This window comes from Heptranchias perlo, chromosome 2, assembly GCF_035084215.1.
Source record: "Heptranchias perlo isolate sHepPer1 chromosome 2, sHepPer1.hap1, whole genome shotgun sequence".
Lineage (NCBI taxonomy): Eukaryota > Metazoa > Chordata > Chondrichthyes > Hexanchiformes > Hexanchidae > Heptranchias > Heptranchias perlo.
In genome coordinates, this window is record NC_090326.1 from 87896934 (window position 1) to 87913204 (window position 16271).

Here is a 16271-nt window from a genome sequence, read left to right on the forward strand (position 1 = left end):
GGCTCGAAGGGCCGAATGGCCTACTCCTGCTCCTATCTCTTATGGTCTTATGTTTGTGTGACCTTGCTGCGCGCAATTTGACTGCAGCATTCCTCTATATTACAATAGCAACTGTACTTCAAAAGTTCTTCATTGGCTGTGAAGCGCTTTGGGATGTCCTGAAGTTGTGAAAGGTGCTATATAAATTCAATTCATTCATCAACACTGCATCTCACTCCAAATGCAGGAACTTTGAAATTCATGCCACGAGCTAAAAACTAAGCAAGTGGTACGTAATGTGCTCGCCAGTTATCCAGTTATCACAGTGTAACATGACATTTTTGCATATTCTTCATTAAGTAGAACTGTGATGTTGTACTTATTATAGTATAAACATTATTTAAGAATTTTGAACTTGTAGTCAAGTTATTTAATGGAAATATTTACTTACAAACCATTAACTTTTTTCTAGCATTTTTTTGTAATGCTTTTTTTCTAAACTTAAATTGCTATAAAGTAGTTTGAATTAAATATTTTACTTAGTAAATGCCACAAGATCTCTTACCGTGAAACTAAATCTCTAGTGAGTTGTTAATGTGCACTGTAAATGGTAACTTAGATTAAAATTTTGTAATATTTTATTGCTTATATTGAATAGAATACTATTGAAAATATTACTATAACTACAACAATTTCAGTATAACATTTGTTCAATCTTAAATTATTTAGTGAATTAGCAAAATGTCCAATGCATTTGTTATCATTTCTAGTCATTGCAGCATATTTTGTTTACAACCCTAGGCGTTACGATAATTACAAAACAGGGACCTTTATGCTGTATAAGAGTATTGCTCGAGACTTTGAAATACATGCCCGTCAGTGGGACTGTGGGAGCTCTCATTATCCAACTTCTTGTAACTGTGGATTTGTGGCTAAAGAAGGAGGGGACATCATTGCTTTTGATATGTGTAACGGACAGTTACATGAAACCAGGCCGCACTTATCTGTGAAAAGTCAAGACATTACGGGTAACAATGTTAAAATCACTGAATCTTACCAAGGAAAGAAAGTAACAGTAAGTGTTTTCCCTTATAATGTTTTTGTTGCTCAATGATACAATAGTCAGTAGCCAAGAAATTAATGTTGGTTATATTATGGACAAATACTTAACACTTGTATGCCACCATTTGTTTATTGGAGGTGTTATATCATTTACTTTAAATGGGTATTTAAATTAATTTAACTAATTTGAAAGAATGAACCTTCTAATTCAATCTATAACTTGAACTTTTACAAACACAAACCTTCTATTTATTGCAAGCTTACTTAAGATAAACATGGTTACACCACATATCACCAAGAGAAATGTAAATTGTTAAACAAAACACTAATGCATCCTACCTTTACAGCAAGAACAGTGTTTGTTAAAATTATTCCTTCACTATAATTTACTTTGGGTAATGTTCCTGATGTAAGATATTAATTTAATTAGTTAAAGCAATGAGAGAAGTATGTCATACTGATGCTTTAAGCATTCAACTGCTAATATTACCCATTGTATTTCTAGCCTAATTTGTTTAAGTGATATCTGCAGGTGGTAGTCTTACTCTACTTCACTTTGGACTCAGTTCAGGCCTTGATACCCATGGGGCTAGAATTGGTTTTGCCGAGACAGGAACATAATGATGGCACATCAAAATTTTGAGTTCAGATTTTTTTGTGTCGGATCAATTTCCACTAATGTTACATCCAACGTTTCCGGTCAATGCGGGAGGGGCAGCTTGCTTTGTCCGCCTTTTCAGTGATGCACAAATGCAAATGATATGCATGGCCTAAGGTGCCAGAGTTTCTGTCATTCATGCCTTCATTAGACATGATTTCCATCAATGTAACTTACTTGCAGATAAATGAGCCTTCTCATGAGCTGACCCATTCATTGAAAGTGGTAGCTTAAAAGGTGCTTAGTTCCACGTGCTAGATAGTCCCATGAATAAATGTAACAATTTTTTCAGAATTGCATGATTCCCCAAGACTGTCGGGGATGTTGATAGTACCCATATGGCATTGCGTGCCCCAAATGTAACTCCCATATTTATATGAACCGCAAAGGCTTCCGTTCCCTAAATGTGCAGCTCATTTGTGTCAATAGGCACAGCTTCTTGCATGTGAATTCACGAGATGCTGGAAGCTGCTGTGATGCTTTTAAACTTTGTCAGTCCAGTGTTTCAGGACCGCTGGTTAGGCCGCAGCAAGAACAGGAAAACCTGAGCGGAGCGTGCCCAGGACATGCTCCGCTCAGGGCTGACCAAGTTCTGAGAGGGTCCTTAAGCAGGCATTCAGCCCCTCATCCTGTATGCCAATAGGACTTTGTTTACCCAGGTACTAATGTCAGTTTCCAACTCCTGTTATGTCTTTGCATGAGGGCAGAAACTGGGTATTTCTCTGCTTTTCACCTCATGAGAGTGCGTTTCCAACAAGGATGGCAGTGGTTCAAGGAGAAGGGCCACCATAACCTTCACAAGGCAATGAGAGATGAGCAATAAAAATGGCCATATCAGTATCGCCCATTTCCTGAGAACAAGTGAAAAAATGTTTTTTTGCACCAACACTGAAGTCATGGGGCCAGTGGTGTACTCTCAGCATATGTCAGCTGGGAGTGCTGCATGGCTGCAGGGAAATTCGCTGAGACCCAGAAATGCTAGGTCCCAGCCCAGGCCATGAGTTTCCATTGGGGCTTGTTTGTGGCTGAACCTCTGTTCGCACCAAATAGGTCCATGATGTCACAGGGGCAGGGCTGAGGAGACGGAATTTCCACAATGGGAATTTCCTCAGCTGCGGCCTTTCCAGTGCTGGTCGTCAAGATGAACCCAGCAGACAGGTCTGCCCACCGACGAAAGTAGAGCCCACCTAGGTGTTCAGCCCTGGGTCGTAGCCTAGACAACCCAGTCAAAATAAGGGCTTCTTCATTAATATTGGCCCCTTATACTGCCAAAAGATCAGCTGGCCAGTGCCGCTTTTCCCTCCCCCACAGCTAGCACCTAAGATGCATCATGTTGCGGGTGTTCACTGCTAGTATTTAAATTAGGTGAACCAGCCCTCACCCCAGATACTCTGGCAGGGTCAGGAGTGGTGGTCATCAGCGCCTGTTCCACCTCACATATGTGCGGAAAGCGAGGTTGAGGATCTTCGCCCCCATGTAGTGTAAGCCCAGGCTTAAGGCCTGACATGACTCTTGAGTGAGACTTCCTTATCCGCTTTGCTCCGGTGTCTGCTTAGGGCCTGACTCCAGATTCAGTCAATGTTTATAACTGTAGCATCTGTATAAACCGAAACTGTTCCTCACCAATACTGCAGTTGTGATATAAATGCAGTCTTAGTAATTGGAGAGGGAATATATAGGTTCTATTTACAATATAATTGCAGATATATTTTAGTACTCCAGTGATCATATAATTGGGATCATAAAGAGACAAATGTATCAATTAAATAAACAAAGATAATAAAATTTGCTGTAATTTTGTTTCTCCATATAGATCACATTTTCTTCCGGAGCATTCATCCGTGCTGATGTGAGTGAATGGGGAATGAGTTTAACACTCAGAGCACCAGGCATAGACTTCCAAAGTACCAGGGGTCTTTGTGGCACTTTTGATGGTGATATGAATAATGATTTTCATAATTCAGATGATCTCTTAATGCAAGAAAAGATTGACAACCTTGATGGTTTCATTGAAAATTGGAGGTATGATTAATACGGAAGTTTTAGTTAAAAATTCTGGGGTAAATTTTCATCGCCACTGCATGGTTCTTAATTCGGCAGAGTGGAGCGGATCGCTCGCCCGTTATGGAACCCACCCAATTTTCATTCCATTCATTTCAGTGATTGATTCTACAAAGGGCAGACGATCCACTCCGCCAGATTCCCATCCATGCAGTGAAGATAAAAATTTATCGCTATATAGATTATGTTCATCAAATTTGATTAATTTAAATAATGTGTTGGTGCAAATGAGTCAGTTATGTATTTGACATTAGTTTGTATTTGCCCTTATGCTTGCCATCATTGAAGCTGCAAATGCAATTATGAACAAGTTTAGTGTTGGGTTGTTTCAGTATTGTACACACCTATTTATAATCAAGAATGTATTTTTTAAGGAAAAAGGTGTTCCAATAATAAATCATTTAAAAATACATTTTAATTAACTAAAATGTAATGTGCATTTTATACAAAGCTTGACAGTGTGCCAGATTTTTGAACAATATGTAATATTGCTTCTGGTTGTGTTTTTACAGAATTATGCCTGGAAAGAGTCTCTTTGATAAAACAGCACCTTCACCTGTTATTGTCAAAAAAAGACGTTATTGTAGTTGTAGCATTGACTCAATTATGCTGCAACAGTCTTCTAATAAACTAGATTCTGTTCCTCAATCTGGGGTTCCTTCAGCTTGTTCGGGCAGTGAAAATGTGAGATTTTCCAATTTGATACCAGTGCTGGATGTTACAGCAGAGTACATCAGCACTGTTGAGTTGATTAGAGGAATTAGCAGACGCGATGCTCAAAACAAATCTACAATTTCTACTTTAACAGATATACATTATACCAGTCTGAGTAAGTTAAACCAAACCATCCATTTTGCAAGGGTCTCCTATGTATATCCTAGAGCGAACACAAGGCTGAGAAAACAAGGGATATCAAGGGAACACACTAGAAGGAATAAACAGAAAGACAAAAACTACCATCAGAAAAGGCATCTTGGCAATAGAAGATGGAAACGCCAAAATTATTATGAATACTTACCAACATTCCCTTTTCAAAGTCTTACTCAGACAGACTTAGAAGGATTTAGTTACTTCTTTCCTGAGGACCATACTTCTGAACTTCATCAGGAGATCTTGCCTTCTTGGCCTACACCTTCTGGACTGACAGAAGCTAAGGCCTTTGATTTATGCCAACAGACAGTTGCCAATTCCAGTATGGGCAGAGCCTGTGGAGAGTTACTAGGCAGACGATTAATGGATGTTATAGATATTTGTATCTTGGATCTTCAGCTTAAAGATGACCTCAGCTGGGCAAGTGGGGGCCTAAGTTTATTAGAAAACGAATGTGAAAAGAAACTTCTGGAAGATGGGATCTATCCTGAAAGTGACAATGGGGACTTGTCCAGTGTACCTCAGGATATCTTGTCAGCACTAAGGTGTCCCAGTTCTTGCAGTGGCAATGGTGAATGTACTGAATGGGGTTGTGCCTGTTTTTCAGGTTTCAGCAGCTATGATTGCAGTGTTTTAGTTGGTAAGTACTGTGGCACAAATACATAAAACTTTAAAATTGATCAAACTTTCCTATTGCATTTGCAGTCTTTAGCACATCTATTGAAGCTTTGTGGAATTATTAATAATTGAGTAGTGTAAATCCTTGAGGATGCAGGTTCTGTTCCCCATTCTGCTTATTGGTGAACGGAGCGACACAGTGTGGAGAGATATACGAGCAGAGGGGAGGCAGCTACCTGGAGAGGGGAGAGCAATCCCATTAAGTTCTGCTCACTGGGTCGCTGTCACGACCCCCTCCCCACACCCCCATCCCCTTTGCTAATGATAGAAAGCAGTAATTAAATATATATGTACTTGAAGAAAAAATTATTCAGGATTTTCTTAGTTTAGAAAAGTCTTACAGACAACAAAATGTGGGGTCTTGCAAGATTAAAATTCTGTAAAGTGTACAATTTAATTCACATTTTATGATGTTAATATCGAAGATCAGCTTCCTGAAATCACAGAGTTGGAGAATTCTGGATTGTGTGATATTCGGCAGTATGACTGTACCTCTGTTAGGATCTTCGGCCAGGGATTCATGGAGTCTGCAAGTTTAACGTGTGAAGTCATCAAGCTGCAAGTAAGTATAGTTACAAGATGCTGCCTACACTTAATAGTAAATAGAGTATAGGGCTATTTTGCTAAACAACTTTTAACCTACAGTTCTGCAGGCATTTCTAAAGTGTTGTGAGAGGTTTCTCAGAGTTCAAAGTAGAATGTTTGGAATTAAATAAACATGCTATTTGCTGTAAGACTAAGATTTGCCAAATTTGGTTCAGTCTTTGGATATTGGGCATTATTATTGTAGCACTTCAAACTCAACTATTCCTTTGTTTTAACCAAGTGCAAGTGTTTGATTTGTTTAGGCTTTAATTATGAAGATCTATTATGCCATGTATTTAACTGTTTATATAATGGAAGTATTAGTACGCTGAAGTCACCATCTTCAGTTGATTCAGTTATTCTTCAAGTAAATACAAGCTTTGGCCAGCCTGACGAAGCTGAAGTTCTCATTGTAACCGATCCGCCATGCCTGGACTTCAGCGTTCAGGACACACTCAGCCACAGGCAAACCCTCATCGTCCTCTCGGACTCCACCCAACACTTGGATCCCAGCAGACCTCAACTAACTGCAAAGATCCTCGCTGCCCAACACACAAACCTTGTCTTTTATCCTGGCAAAATTCCTCAGATTCAAAACAGAGCAGTGGGCAGTACTGAAGATCTGGTCCTCCCTCTTGACCTTGAAACCCAGAGCTGAGAACATCTGGAGATACATCTCCCTGGACTTGGTGCAGTTATTGGTGACAAAGAAATTGCTTTTGCTTAGAGCTTTCAAGGAACTGACGAGCTCAAGGGCCCCAAGATAGCTCTGCCCACTTCCCAAATCACCCCATCGCAGTCAAACAAGAAGCTGTCAATGGCAGGCAGCAGCTCCTTGCCCTGAGCCCCATTAGTCAACTTTTGGCAGTGCCCGGACGCTGCCAATGCGACCGCAGCGCTAGTGAGCCACAGAGTGGCTCTTCTCCAAACTATACTAGTTGAGGAGACTATTTATTTTCTACTTTGTTTACGTGTGTGTTTTTGTACGTGTGTGTTATGTGTGCATGCATGTGCGTGTGGTGCAGAGAGAAGAGTTAATACCTTGAATGGATGCAAGGACTCCTATCTCTTCAGGACTATGCATTTTGAGTTTATAAAAGTGCAAGGTTTTTAAAAGATCCAGTGATGAAGGTTACGTTGAATATGAAAATTAGTGACATATATTAACAATCTCTTAATCTTCATTGAAGTTGCCTGTTTTTACTTAATAATACCACTAGAATCACATCATGTTAGATGCGTAACAAGATAAAATACATAATATATAAAAGATGTCTGGTAAGAGCCATATCATCACAGTTAATTTTTTAGGTTAGCCAAATTGAAGAAGATTAATCTATCACTGTTAATCTTTAATTGGTTTTCAAGTGTACTAAATTAGCTTGAATAATAAATAGTTTTATTTCAGTGACCAAAGTCAACTTAATTAAAAATATTTGTACAGAGCAGCTAAATTAAGCTTTGATTTCTGCCTCAGCATCAGTCCTGATTTATAATTTTTATATCAAAGCACCTAAACTGCACAATTAATTTTACAAGTGACAGATTTAAGTAGGAAATGAATGCCTCATAGCTCCCTAAGAAGCTGAAGACTCTGAATACTTTGATTTCTGTTGGGTCCTTTCCAGGCCTTCTCTCCACTGATGCAGCTCTAACATTCCTGGCCTCTGTTGGGGTTGGCACTGCTCAATAACCTCATGCCCATAATTTGGTTTGTGCCTCTCTGGTTGGGCAGAACTTCAGAGTTGTGCAAGGCATTTTAAATGGCCTTACTGTAATTGCAATTGGCTGGATTATAGAAACGTAGAAAATAGGAGCAGGAGTAGGCCATTCAGCCTTACGAGCTTGCTCCGCCATTCAGTATGGTCATGGCTGATCCTATATCTCAATACCATATTCCCACTCTCTCCCCATACCTCTTTGTCTTTTGACTAGATATCTATCTATCTCCTTAAATATAAGGAATCTTACAACACCAGGTTATAGTCCAACAAATTTATTTTAAAATCACAAGCTTTCGGAGATTATCCCCTTCGTCAGATGAATGAGTGAAAAGGTTCTCAAATCGCATATCTTATACTATGTTGGGACAGCATCACACCAATCAAAAGGTGTCGTTGTTATTCAAACAGGCCAGTCACGGAGAACAGCACGTCCCAGTACACTGGATATACATTGTGTCGATTACACAGGCAGGCAGAAAGAAACTCAAAATGGCAGAGAGAGAGAGAGAGAATTTTTAAAAAACATATAATTTTTTTCCCCCTTTTTGCTGGTGGGGTTACGTGTAGCGTGACATGAACCCAAGATCCCGGTTGAGGCCGTCCTCATGGGTGCGGAACTTGGCTATCAACTTCTGCTCGACGATTTTGCGTTGTCGTGTGTCTCGAAGGCCGCCTTGGAGAACGCTTACCCGAAGATCGGTGGCTGAATGTCCTTGACTGCTAAAGTGTTCCCCAACTGGGAGGGAACCCTCCTGTCTGGCGATTGTTGCACGGTGTCCGTTCATCCGTTGTCGCAGTGTCTGCATGGTCTCGCCAATGTACCATGCTCCGGGGCATCCTTTCCTGCAACGTATGAGGTAGACAACGTTGGCCGAGTCACAGGAGTATGAACCATGTACCTGGTGGGTGGTGTCCTCTCGTGTGATGGTGGTATCCGTGTCGATGATCTGGCATGTCTTGCAGAGGTTGCCGTGGCAGGGTTGTGTGGTGTCGTGGACGCTGTTCTCGTTCTCCTGAAAACTGGGTAACTTGCTGCGAACGATGGTCTGTTTGAGGTTGGGTGGCTGTTTAAAGGCGAGCAGTGGAGGCGTGGGGATGGCCTTAGCGAGGTGTTCATCGTCATCGATGACATGTTGAAGGCTGCGGAGAACATGGTGTAGTTTCTCCGCTCCAGGGAAGTACTGGACGACGAAGGGTACACAAATCTCCATCAAAGACGGGCACCTCAGCACCTCACTCTACCGCAAGCCCACGGACAACCTCACGATGCTCCACTTTTCCAGCTTCCACCCCAACCACGTCAAAGAGGCCATCCCCTATGGACAGGCCCTACGAATGCACAGGATCTGCTCAGACGAGGAGGAATGCGATGGACACCTACAGACGCTGAAAGACGCCCACGTAAGAACGGGATATGACGCTCGACTTGTCGATCGACAGTTCCGACGGGCCACAGCGAAGAATCGCATTGACCTCCTCAGAAGACAAACACGGGACGCAACCAACAGAGTACCCTTCGTCGTCCAGTACTTCCCTGGAGCGGAGAAACTACACCATGTTCTCCGCAGCCTTCAACATGTCATCGATGACGACGAACACCTCGCTAAGGCCATCCCCACGCCTCCACTGCTCGCCTTTAAACAGCCACCCAACCTCAAACAGACCATCGTTCGCAGCAAGTTACCCAGTTTTCAGGAGAACAGTGTCCACGACACCACACAACCCTGCCACGGCAACCTCTGCAAGACATGCCAGATCATCGACACGGATACCACCATCACACAAGAGGACACCACCCACCAGGTACATGGTTCATACTCCTGTGACTCGGCCAACGTTGTCTACCTCATACGTTGCAGGAAAGGATGCCCCGGAGCATGGTACATTGGCGAGACCATGCAGACACTGCGACAACGGATGAACGGACACCGCGCATCAATCGCCAGACAGGAGGGTTCCCTCCCAGTCGGGGAACACTTTAGCAGTCAAGGACATTCAGCCACCGATCTTCGGGTAAGCGTTCTCCAAGGCGGCCTTCGAGACACACGACAACGCAAAATCGTCGAGCAGAAGTTGATAGCCAAGTTCCGCACCCATGAGGACGGCCTCAACCGGGATCTTGGGTTCATGTCACGCTACACGTAACCCCACCAGCAAAAAGGGGAAAAAAATTATATGTTTTTTAAAATTCTCTCTCTCTCTCTGCCATTTTGAGTTTCTTTCTGCCTGCCTGTGTAATCGACACAATGTATATCCAGTGTACTGGGACGTGCTGTTCTCCGTGACTGGCCTGTTTGAATAACAACGACACCTTTTGATTGGTGTGATGCTGTCCCAACATAGTATAAGATAAGCGATTTGAGAACCTTTTCACTTATTCATCTGACGAAGGGGATAATCTCCGAAAGCTTGTGATTTTAAAATAAATTTGTTGGACTATAACCTGGTGTTGTAAGATTCCTTACATTTGTCCACCCCAGTCCATCACCGGCATCTCCACATCATCCTTAAATATATTTAGTGACTTGGCCTCCATAGCCTTCTGTGGTAGAGAATTCCACAGGTTCACCACCCTCTGAGTGAAGAAAGTTCTCCTCATTGAGATGTCCTAAATGTCCTACCCTATATCCTGAGACACTGATCCCTCGTTCTAGATTCCCCCAGCCAGGGGAATCATCCTCCCTGCATCCAGTCTGTCCAGCCCTGTCAGAATTTTATATGTTTCAATGAGATCCCCTCTCATTCTTCTAAACTCGAGTGAATACAGGCTGAGTCGACCCAATTTCTCCTCATACGACAGTCCTACCATCCCAGAAATCAGTCTGGTGAACCTTCGCTGAACTTCCTCTATGGCAAGTATACCCTTGCTTCAGTAAGGAGACCAAAACTGCACAATCTCACCAAGGCCCTGTATAACTGCAGTAAGACATCCTTGCTCCTGTACTCGAATCCTTTTGCAGTGAAGGCCAACATACCATTTGCCTTCTTAACTGCTTGCTGCACCTGCATGTTTGCTTTCAGTGACTGGTGTACAAGGACACCCAGGTCCCTTTGTACATCAACATTTCCCAATCTGTCACCATTTAAATAATACTCTACCTTTCTGTGTTTCCTTCCGAAATGGACAACTTCACATTTACCCACGTTATACTGCATCTGCCATGTATTTGCCCACTCACTCAACTTGTCTAAATCATCTTGAAGCCTCTTTGCATCCTTCTCACAACTCACAATCCCACCTAGTTTTGTGTTGTCAGCAAACTTGGAAATATTACATTTGGTTCCCTCATCAAATCATTGATATATATTGTGAATAGCTGGGGTCCAAGCACTGATCCCTGCAATACCCCACTAGTCACCGTCTGCCACCCCGAAAAAGACCTATTTATTTCTACTCCCTGTTTCCTGTCTGTTAACCAATTTTCAATCCATGGCCAGTATATTACCCCCAATCCCATGTGCTTTAATTTTGCACATTAACCTCTTATGTGGGACTTTAATCAAAGGCCTTCTGAAAATCCAAATACACCACATCCACGGGTTCTCCCTTATCTATTCTACCAGTTACATCCTCAAAAAACTCCAGTAGGTTTGCCAAACACGATTTCCCTTTCATAGATCCATGTTGGCTTTGTCTAATCCCGTTGATATTCTCCAAGTGTCCTGTTATCACATCCCTTATAATAGACTCTAGCATTTTACCTACTACTTATGTTAGACGAGCCGGTCTGTAGTTCCCTGTTTTCTCTCTTCTTCCTTTTTTAAATAGTGGGGTTATATTTGGCACCCTCCAATCTGCAGGCATTGTTCCATAATCTATAGAATTTTGGAAGATGACAACCAATGCATCCACTATTTCCATGGCTACCTCTTTTAATACTCTGGGATGCAGATTATCAGGCCCTGGGGATTTATCAGCTTTCAGTCCCATTAATTTCTCCAGCACTTTTTTTTACTAATACTAATTTCCTTTAATTCCTCCTTCTCACTAGACCCTTTTGTCTCTAGTATTTCTGGGAAGTTGGTTCTGTCTTCACGGAAGAGGACATAAATAAAGTATTTGTTTAATTGCTCTGCCATTTCCTTGTTCCCCATTATAAATTTTCCTGTTTCTGACTGTAAGGGACCTACATTTGTCTTCACTAATCTTTTTCTGTAGAAGCTTTTACAGTCTGCTGTTATGTTCCTTGCAAATTTACTTTCATACTCTATTTTTCCTCTCTTGATCAATCTCTTGGTCCTTTTTTGCTGAATTCTAAACTGTTCTCAATCCTCAGGCTTGCTACCTCTACTGGCAACTTGATATGACTCCTGTTTGGATCTAATACTATCCTTAATTTCTTTTGTTAGCCATGGTTTGGCCGCTTTTCCTTTTGTGTTTTTGCGCCAGAAAGGAATGTATAACTGTTGCAATTCATGCATTCGTTCCTTAAATGTTAGCCATTGCCTACCCCCTGTCATGCCTTTTAATGAAGCTTCCCAATCTATCATAGCCACCTCACTCCTCATACCTTCGTAGTTTCCTTTATTTAGATTTAGGACCCTAGTTTCGGATTGGACTACTTCACTTTCCATCTTAATAAAGAATTCTATCATGTTACGGTCACTCTTCCCTAAAGGACCCCGCACAACAAGATTATTAATTAACCCCTTCTCATTGCACAATACTCAATCGAGGATAGTCTGTTCCCTAGTTGGCTCCTCAACGTACTGGTCTAAAAAAACATTTCGTACACACTCCAGGAATTCATCCGCCACAATATTATTGCTAATTTGGTTTGGCCAGTCTATATGTAGATTAAAGTCACCTTGATTACTGTAGTACCCTTGTTTGATGCCATCCCCTTCATTACCACTACTGTTTGGAGGCCTATAGACAAATCCCACCAGTTTTTTCTGCCCCTTGGTGTTTCTTAACTCCACCCAGACTGATTCTACATCTTGTTTTTCTGAGCCAATATCCTTTCTCACTATTGCTCTGATTTCATCCTTTACTAACAACGCCACCCCACCTCCTTTTCCTTTTTGCCTGTCCTTCCTAAATATCGAATACCCTTGGATATTCAGCCCCCAGCCTTGGTCACCCTGCAGCCATGTCTCCAAAATCGCAATTATATCATATCCGTTTACATCTATGTGCGCTGTTAATTCGTCTACCTTATTACAAATGCTTTGTGCATCCAGATAGAATGTGGATGCTCCCCAATCCTTAGTCTACCAGTACTCCAAAGCAAAATGGAGTGATCTGCAAACATATGTGTGCACTGAAAGGGATGAGAGTGAAATTGGGCTGTATATAGATAAGAACTGTAAGGAACCAACATGAGTGTGCTATAATTTTTTTTTTATGTGTTAAAAGAATTAATGCTATTTCTTTTGATTTCATTTATCTTTTTGAGCATAGTATGCCAATGATGAATGGGTTCCAACTGTGCCACAACTGACAAAGGCTACGTTTTTGAGTAATAGAGCTGTGGACTGCCAGGTTCCAGCTGAGATTGGTCAACCATTTGAAAGCATAGACCTTGTTGATGACAAGCCAATTGCAAGATGGCAAGTCAAGGTGCAACATTTTAAATTTACAATCAATTTATATTAAAGAGTATGATGGAACTGAATCCTTATAAATGTGTAACTGTAGTCTGTAACTTTCAACTTTCAGGAGGCTGGGGCTTACACAAATGCAGTTCTTTATTTTAAACAAATCGACATGCCAGCTGCAGAAACTCATAGATCATGATTTAATCTGTACTTCTCCTGTGCCAAAAGGAATATTTGAAAATATTGTGTCTTCTGCCACTTTACTTCCACTGCCTTTCTTTCGTGCCCCTTAAATTCTAGCATCCTCAGCTTCTCTAATAATTCTCACACAAGCCATGGTATGAAAATGGGATAAAGCACTTATGCCCAAATTGTTGTTCACACAATAGTTAATTATAGCAAAAATTTAATATATTTATGTTCTCTCTATTTGTGTGCTACCCAAACAGTTTAGTTCTGGTAAAAATATTCTTTACTGTTTTGAATGTATTATTATTTCTGCATAATCGCTGCATTGCTGTAGCTAGTGACTATATGCGGTGGAATCAGAATTAAGCTTGAAATGGTAGTTTTTTCTAAATTTGAAATATGAATTGCCAATTAGTAAATTTTGTGCTTCAGCATTAATCATTTATGCAGTAACTCCAACTAAATAAAAACAATATAAAATGCATAAAAATATAAAATATCTTGCTAGCTGAGGTAAAATTGAACAAAACTGCATGGGGGAGGAAAATGTTGGACAAGAATTTTGTATTTAAATTTTGCAGTAGCCTTGGATCGTGAATCGAGGGTATCTTGGTACACTTGAATTCTATGCTTAGATAAGAATAATGCATGATTCAAAATTGAATGCATTAGTATCCTGTGGCTTTGCAATTATGATATAGTAGGTAGTCTCTCTTGCTCTCCTGGAGTCACTGGCCTAAAAATTCGATCGTACTGCGCCCATTTTACGGGTGTAAAAAGGGCACCTCAGTGTTCAATGTGGCGGGTGGTGTGCAAGAACTCATTCCGTGCCAAAAGTATGCCATCCACCATATTGGATCGAGCTCCTCCATAATTGTCCAGAACACGCACCGGAAGTATTAATAATGTTCATTATAATATTTAAATTAGGGTCCAACGCTTGTTGTAAGATCCTTTTGTGAAATTGGGCTGCCCCAGCGCCTGACTTGCCACATGATAAACTCGCTCAGCAAATCATGACACTAGCAGGCAGTAACGAACCTGCAACAGTGCTATATAAAGGCCTCATCCACTCCATACAGATTAGTTGCTGGTTTGTCCTTTTACGCTGCTGGTTAACTTCTGGGTGTTTTTTTTTGCCTATTTTCTGCCTTCTACAACTGAATTCTGTCTTCTGATAAAGGTTTGAGGGTGCTGGACTGCTTTTTTCTGCCTTCAAAACAGTTTTATTGCAGTCATGGGTGGTCTGGTAGCCCCTTTGGGGCTGGAGGAGGAGGAGCAGCGAAGAAGACAGGAGAGAGCAGCACTAGCTGGGAGAAGAGGGAGGAGGAAGGCACTGCGCAGGAGGCCATACCCACAGCAGGTCTTCAGGAAAGACTTATCCTACCACAACTTCACTGAGGACCAATATGTCAGGCACCTTCACCACCAAGGATGCCGTCACTGAGGTATGTCACCTGTTGCAGCCACACCTGGAACCTCAAACCAGGGCATGGTCAGCACTGCCTGTGGCTGCCAAGGTCACCGTGACCCTTAAGCTTTATGCCACAGGCTCCTTCCAGGCTGTAGCAGGTGACATTAGTGACATCTCCCAGTTTGCTGTGCAGCATTGTATCTGGGAGCTCACTGAGGATTTCTACAAAGGAGAAACACCTACATCATTTTCCCAATGGAAAGTGCGAAGCATGACGAGAGGCTTTGCATGTGTTGCAGGCTTCCCAAGGTGAAAGGTGCCATAGACTGCACCCACATTACATTGCGTGCTCTCCATTACCAGCCTGGCAGCTTTCTGAATAGAAAGATTCAAGTCCCTCAATGCCCAGCTTATTTGCGACCACAGGCAGCACATCATGCAGGTCTGTGCCCAGTTTTCTGGCAGTACTTATGATTCATTCCTTGTGTGCCAGTCCTCTGTGCTGCCTTTATTCCAACCAGTCCGTCAGGTCACAGGCTGGCTACTGGACAACAAGGGATATCCCCTCCAGACATGGCTCATGACACCTGTCAGGAACCAGGGCACAGCCAGAGGTGGCCAACAGCAAGAGCCATGCTGCCACTAGAAATATAATTGAACGTAATAAAGCAATGCTTCCGCTGGCTGGACCGTTCGGGAAGCGCTTTGTAGCACAGCCCTGATTGTTTATCCAGATTTGTAGTCGCGTGCTGCATGCTGGATAACATTGTGATAATAAGGGATTTGCCCTATCACAACCTGGGCAGCAAGAGGCAGAGGAGGTGCAACACAAAGGGGAGGTAGAGCATGAGCATTATTGACCACCAGTACCCCTAGCTGACAGAGCTTAGTACACCGCTCATCAAACAGCGCTTCATGCAAACCATCCATCCCATCCCCAGTACACTAACAGTCTAACAATCTTTGTCACCACCATCCTTCAGTCGCGCCTAATGCATCTTGTCCTCACTTCACTACACAACATCAAATCCAGAAAAAAAATTAATCCAACAATTCAGTTCCATCTGTATATAACAGTTAAGAGGAATAATTAAGAATCACACTTGTGCAGCCTCTTCGTGCCTGTCTTGTCTGCTCATTTACCTATTCTAGTGCTCCTACAAAATGTATCGCCTGTGGCTACAGATTGGGAGATGGAAGGCTGTTGAACTTCCATTGAGAACACTTCAGATGGCCGTGGTGGGAACCTCGAGCAGCTGTGGGCCTTGAGGGCCTGGGTGCAGACTGCAGCATCTCGGCGTGGGCAGGAGCAGTCTGGCCCAGCTGGCTGTGTGGCACTAACAAGGGCACTGGCGGAGTGGGTGGCGGGGAAGCAAGCATGCTGTTATCTGAGAGGACAGCAGGTGCCTTTCCCATGGAGCCAAGGCCATTCTCCTGTGACAGCGCCTTAGCACTTCCATGGGTCTACGTGAGAACAGAGTTCGGGACATATATAATGCCTGGAAGTCCC

The 16271-nt window shown here is 42.3% G+C and overlaps 1 protein-coding gene across 1 annotated transcript in view; it reads left to right on the forward strand.

Moving 5' to 3' along the window:
• The window catches only part of vwde (von Willebrand factor D and EGF domains), a 150805-nt gene that overhangs the window by 20972 nt on the left and 113562 nt on the right, over window positions 1-16271 (forward strand). The window contains exons 8-12 of the mRNA XM_067995918.1: window positions 781-1054; window positions 3513-3721; window positions 4273-5270; window positions 5734-5870; window positions 13022-13180. Of these exons, the coding sequence (XP_067852019.1) occupies window positions 781-1054; window positions 3513-3721; window positions 4273-5270; window positions 5734-5870; window positions 13022-13180 (1777 nt within the window). The remainder of the gene's footprint in view (window positions 1-780; window positions 1055-3512; window positions 3722-4272; window positions 5271-5733; window positions 5871-13021; window positions 13181-16271) is intronic.